The sequence below is a fragment of the Chenopodium album genome, chromosome 9 (assembly GCF_948465745.1).
Source record: "Chenopodium album chromosome 9, dcCheAlbu1.1, whole genome shotgun sequence".
NCBI classification, from domain to species: domain Eukaryota; kingdom Viridiplantae; phylum Streptophyta; class Magnoliopsida; order Caryophyllales; family Amaranthaceae; genus Chenopodium; species Chenopodium album.
The window spans coordinates 27,909,721-27,915,786 of NC_137842.1; the positions used below are offsets into that span (position 1 = coordinate 27,909,721).

Here is a 6,066-nt window from a genome sequence, read left to right on the forward strand (position 1 = left end):
CATGAGGACATTAACTAATTTATGGAATCCATTTAATCGCTGCAAATGATAAGGAGGGCTGAAAAACAAGAAGAACAAAACCCTTACATACCGACTCTTGGTTAAACCATAGAAGCCACAAGGTAAACAATCACAAGGATCGGCGGCCAGGTTGTGAGCATCTGATCAACAACAGTTGGGTTGTTGACCAAGATGAGCGGATCACCACTAGCCGCGAGCACGGCATCGAATCCAAAAGGCAAAATACACCCACCTGCACAGGTCGCTGGCGGCCTTCCGCACTGCTGCTAAGGGGCTGGGATTTGACTAGGAAGAGCGGAATCAAATCAATGTTAAGACAGATACATGCAACAAAGTTTGTAGTCATAATCAACCCTTAAATTCATAAATTGTATGAAATTTCCTACCATTCTTGATACATTCCGAATTGCGGGAAAACAAAAAATAAAAACAAAATAAAATACATTGATAATAAATTAATTTGAAGTTTGAATTCTCAGTGGCTAGTAGCAAGAATAATTTAACTTATACATCTCATTCAATGAGCTGGTTATACTGGGACAATTACAAAAATAAATACATCAACAGAAATGACAGCCCTCAAACAGCTCATTTTGTTATACAGATTTAAATTACATAAAGAGTCAATAAGAATATGGTAAACATACAGTAGATAGTACACATGACAAAAATTCTACGTGAAAGCAATATTTTCGATCAGCAACCTTAGACTGAGATATTACTGAGATGGTATTAGAAAGAATGAACAAACTATAAGACAGGCAATGGTGTCAGCACCTCGGCCTTCAGAATAAACAAAACAAATATATAAAGGAGGTAGCCAATATCACCAACACAGGCGACAAAATATTAGTTGTGTGAGCACTGTTTGTTATTGAGTCTCTTGACACTGCCTTTGTTGAGTTTTCATCACATTCGAGGCCGTTTTTACCCTCTTTGCATTCATTCGCAAAAATGCCCGGTGGGTATTTACCAAAGAGATTTATGTAGCTAAACATAGTACTTGCACAGTTATTAGTCAGGTCATTAAGGTTGTCTGCGAAAGGGCAAGCAAACTCCTTGAAGGCCTTGCAACAAATATCAGCTGGATACTTTGGTCCTTTGCATTTGTCAGTAATGATGGTGTAGTTTTGACCTTCAAAATTTATTGGGCAATCTGCACATCACATGAAATAGATTAACTAAACAGAGCAAAATTCATTGAAGCCCGCTCACGGAGCCCTAGTACAACCTACTCACAAACACAAGGAACTAATGAAGCTGTACGATGCTAAAATGCTAGCAGGAGATTGGGGCTATATAATATATCCTCTCAATCCAAACAATCTATAGAAAGAATCAATCGATGATCAGCAGCATAGATGATCACCAGATATTAATTTCCCAAAGCTCAAGCATGTTTTAATGCAACAAATCTTTAATACAACTCACTTATCACACAATAACATATAACTTCGCAACACAAAAACTACATGCTACAATATTATCTCAAATACTAGCTCAATTCACTAAAGATACTTATTTCCCCAACAAAACACTAGTAAACTCCTATACAATACAAGTATTTTCATAACACAGTATTTCTAGCAAGTCATTGTTATTTGCCTATTTCCCATTCCTTCCATACACTAATTGAAACACTTTCTCGCTTATGATCGATTTTTATTAGAAACCAAATGCTAAAGACTACTGCTACAAAAATAACTGGCAAAACTAAAGTAAACTTCAAACCCTTACAGAAAACATCTTAAACAGACTGATCTTCAGCATAATTCAAAGAAATTGTAACGACGACACGGCCCACACCAGCAGTAAATAGAAACAATGTGAAACCTTTATTTAAATCACTCAAACCCATCACAATATTACCCCAAGGAAATAAAAATTAACCACAATTTCAATCTTTGGTACTAAAATTGATATTAACATGCTAAATTTATCTCCTTCAAAAAAAAAAAAAAAAACAAAAAACATGCTTAACTTAGCAGCCAAATCAAAAACTAATAACCGAAAACGTAATATCTAGCTGATCTGCTCGTTCCAGAAACAAATCAACAAATCAATAGCCTGAAATAATACACTAGTTTTGTCCCTATCCTTGAAAGTTGAAATTATCTAGTAATTAATGAAAATAAATCATATCTACAACAAATCAAAACATTTGAGATTTTAAAAGATAATAATAATTACTTTTCTGGGTCTGAAGCAAAGAGCGGCCGGTAGATCTATGAGATTCAAAAATGGCATCTGCATAAAAATAATAAAAATCAGAAACAAAAAAAATAATCAAAACCCAGATTTAAGATAATAATTTCAATACAGTAATAAGAAAATTTCATCGCAGAAGAAAATCGTACCAGAAATGAAGCTGGAAGATGCCAAACTAAAGAGAAGCAAGAAAACGATGGAACCCAAATATCGATTTATCGACATTTTTCAAAGAAAAAAAAAAGACCAGAAATATGAGCTGGGTTCTTCAAATTACAGACCAATCAATCAATCAGAAGTTTAATTGATCGGCAATAATTGATTCTGGAACTTCCTTCACCTTATCAATGGCTGCTTTCCTTTCTCTCTCTTTTTTTTAATTAATAAATTTTTTTGGGGGAAAAAGTAATGGGTTTTGGTACCTCCTCCTAAATTTGGAAGACAGGAGTGAGAAAAAGCGCGTATTAATATTTTAATGTAATGAAGTGTATCGCCTGTCATCTATTTCAACCTTGCAATTTTGCAGTCCTCTCTCAAATTCTTTCTTGTTACTTTATTTTCATCCTTCCACGTTTAATGGCCGCCAAAATATTCATTATATTAAATTATTAATACTGGTATTAAAGTAAAAATGTTTGTTTGCTTTTACAAGCGTGCCTATACGAATTGTACGAATAATAGTCATCCCTGCGTCCTTTTATTACAGGTATAAATGTATAATGCATGTATTATTTTTTTGAATCATCAAAATTAAGTGTTTTTTTTATAGGTTGTACTTTCTACAATGTTATTTTCTTTTTGATGATTTGTCATCTTTTTTTCTCTTTTTTTTTTTTTTTTTTTTTTTTTTTTTTTTTTTTTTTTTTTTTTTTTACTTTAACATTAATTTTTAATATTTTTTTTCTCTCCTAATTTCCAATCACTTTTTCTTTCTCTCTATCTCTCTTTAACCCCACAATATTTATACTCCCAATTATTACTTTTAAGGAATCTTTAACTTTGTTAATTCCCATGCAAAATAAGAAATAGACATATAATAAATTGACGGAGGAAGTATTATAGTAATTCTCTAGTCTTATGGTTTACCTAGCATAAATGTATTATTGTGTTTTTTTTGTCCTTCTTCATTATTCCTCCTCCTTCATATCTCAACAACAGTGGCAGATATGACCTAGTAACACATTAAACAACAAACCCAGCACCGTCAACTCCACAATAAACCTCAACCCCAACACCAATATTTCGACAGCGGAATAATGAAAACCCTAAGAAAAATATAATTCATCATTTTCATAATAATCGCAACATTTTCACTGCCACAAATGTCAATGTTCAACTTTAACCACTTATATTTGTAATTATATAATATAAAGAAGTATAAAAGGTTAGTATTATCATAAAGACTACTTATGAAATATTTAATATATCAACATATGTTTTTAGATATATATTGATAAAAAGTATAGTCAAAGTAAGCACATGTATAGTGTGAGGAGGGTAGCCCGTCGTTGGGGATCTCATTTCCCTTATGCCCATGGCCCTTTAAAAGTCTAGGATTTACACTTTTAAGGGTGTATTAAGATTTGAATTCCTGACTGTCTAGGGAACCTTGAATTAGAATTGAGTCTATCATTACCCTTTTTTTTTTTATTAAAAACCAATAAATAGTCTCCAATGAGTATTAGGAAAACCCATAAACTTCGTTCATACCTTTCTCCCTTGTATAGTTCAAGAGATATTTAGCACAAATCATAAGTTTACTCATGCCCAAATTGGTCTACAAATACCAGAAATGAGTTAGGGAGCAAGGGTACCAAGACAACATTCCTTTTGAGGGAAATTTCCCTCCTTACCCTAGTGAGGCCTCTTTTAGCTCTACCTTTTTCACAATTTCATCGCCAAATAATATATGCAATGTAATACCTAAAACAAAGTTAATTGATTTTATTTACACTCAATCACGAAAGGATTATTTTAGGGAATAATTTTAAGCATCTCACACTTGAGCCCCACTGTAATCATACACCAAAGAATGGTGGCGTCCAAAGGAAAGGAAGCTAGAGTAAAAGAGTCGCCAACAAGTTTTAGTCAACCGTTCACAGGGTGAAGATTATACCCCTTCACGATCTATGAAATCACTAACTCTATAGTGGTCTGGAATCATGACTGAATATTCGAGGACGAAGGTACAAATACAACCTAAAAGAGATTGAACCTGCCCTAAAAATAGGTGTAGACACCCATTTGTGTCTCCCCAAAACCAAACCCGGTGATGAATACCTTTCGCGTCGAATCATAATCGAATGAAGTGAAAGTGTGGAAAATCTAGTGTTGCGAATAGTTTTAACTCTATTCTCTTCTCTCTGTTTTTGAAAACCTATTTTAAGAAAACAGCCAATCCAGTTTTCTTTGGTCCATAGCAAGGGTCCAATAATGGTGTAGTTAGATGGGGTTTGAAAAGAGCTTTCCAACGATATATTATAAGCCCAATTCCGATGAATAATGAGGAAGTTATGGCCAAAATACTAAACTAGGCCCGATTTGGTTTTATATGCGGCCCAATGATCTAGAGGAGGGCCTATTATTAATTATCATTCCTAAAGCTATTTGGATTGATTATAGTCTTCTAGAATACTCTAGAAGGTTCTTTTAAATCCTAATGGAGTTAGAATTGATAATTATGTTTCAAAGAGTTTGAAATTGAATAAAACTACTCATTTTTAGAATCCTTGTGTTTGTACGAAGTGGAATGTATTCAGATTTTATTTTCGTGCCTCATAATCTTTATCCAAATTTTATATGGTTTGATAGATCTTGAAATTATCTTTCCAATGATATATTATAATATTAAATCCAAGCTAACAAAAAAGATATGAATAAGATATGAAACTCTATCCAAAACTGACACCCTTCCACTATTTCGGTGTGTCTAGTGCTAATGTATAATGAATTGTGTTTGTAAAAGGCTAGGCTAGAAAGAGAGAGAGAATCAAGAAATTCTTGATGAGAGTTGGTGAGAAGAAAGAATTAGAAAGAATAAGAATTGATGATTGTTGAGAATTGATGATTGAAAACAGATTTTTAAGAGGCTATTTATAGAGAAAATCAATCGGATGGATAAAAAAACGAATCAGAGTTTCAACGAGAATAAAACACGATTAGTGCCGGACGCTGGTCATTAGCGCCAGGCACCGAAGGTTAGCGCTAGGCGCCAAGCCTTAGGCGCTAATAATCAGTTTCACGCATTTTTTTATCATATCTTTTGATTCGAAATTCCAAATAAGGCATATAATTTGTCGTTGGAAAGATCTTGAAGTCTTCTTTTAAACCCAATTAAAATCAGATTAAAATATTTTGTAGATAAAAAGATATGGCCGACATAGTGAAAGGGTGTCAGTTTTGGATAGAGTTTCATATCTTATTCATATCTTTTTCGTTATAGCTCGGATTTAATATTATAATATATCATTGGAAAGATAATTTCAAGATATATACAACCATATAAAATTTGGATAAAGATTATGAGGCACGAAAATAAAATCTGAATATATTCCACTTCGTACAAAACAAGGATTCTAAAAATGAGTAGTTTTATTCAATTTCAAACTCTTTGAAACATAATTATCAATCCTAACTCCATTAGGATTTAAAAGAACCTTCTAGAGTATTCTAGAAGACTATAATCAATCCTAATAGCTTTAGGAATGATAATTAATAATAGGCCATCCTCTAGATCATTGGGCCCCATATAAAAACCAAATCGGGCCTAGTTTAGTATTTTGGTCATAACTTCCTCATTATTCATCGGAATTGGGCTTATAATATATCAGGAAAGGT

At 33.0% G+C, this 6,066-nt stretch overlaps 1 protein-coding gene across 1 annotated transcript; it reads right to left on the reverse strand.

Annotated features, from left to right (window-relative positions):
* Nucleotides 1-445: 445 nt before the first annotated feature.
* LOC145559688 (GPI-anchored protein LLG1-like) lies at nucleotides 446-2,799 on the reverse strand. Its single transcript, XM_081621049.1, has 3 exons — nucleotides 2,379-2,799; nucleotides 2,212-2,268; nucleotides 446-1,177 (listed from the first exon to the last, which is right to left on the reverse strand). The coding sequence occupies exons 1-3, from the start codon at nucleotides 2,452-2,454 to the stop codon at nucleotides 807-809; spliced, it is 504 nt and encodes a 167-aa protein (XP_081477175.1). The 5' UTR covers nucleotides 2,455-2,799; the 3' UTR covers nucleotides 446-806.
* Nucleotides 2,800-6,066: the final 3,267 nt, after the last annotated feature.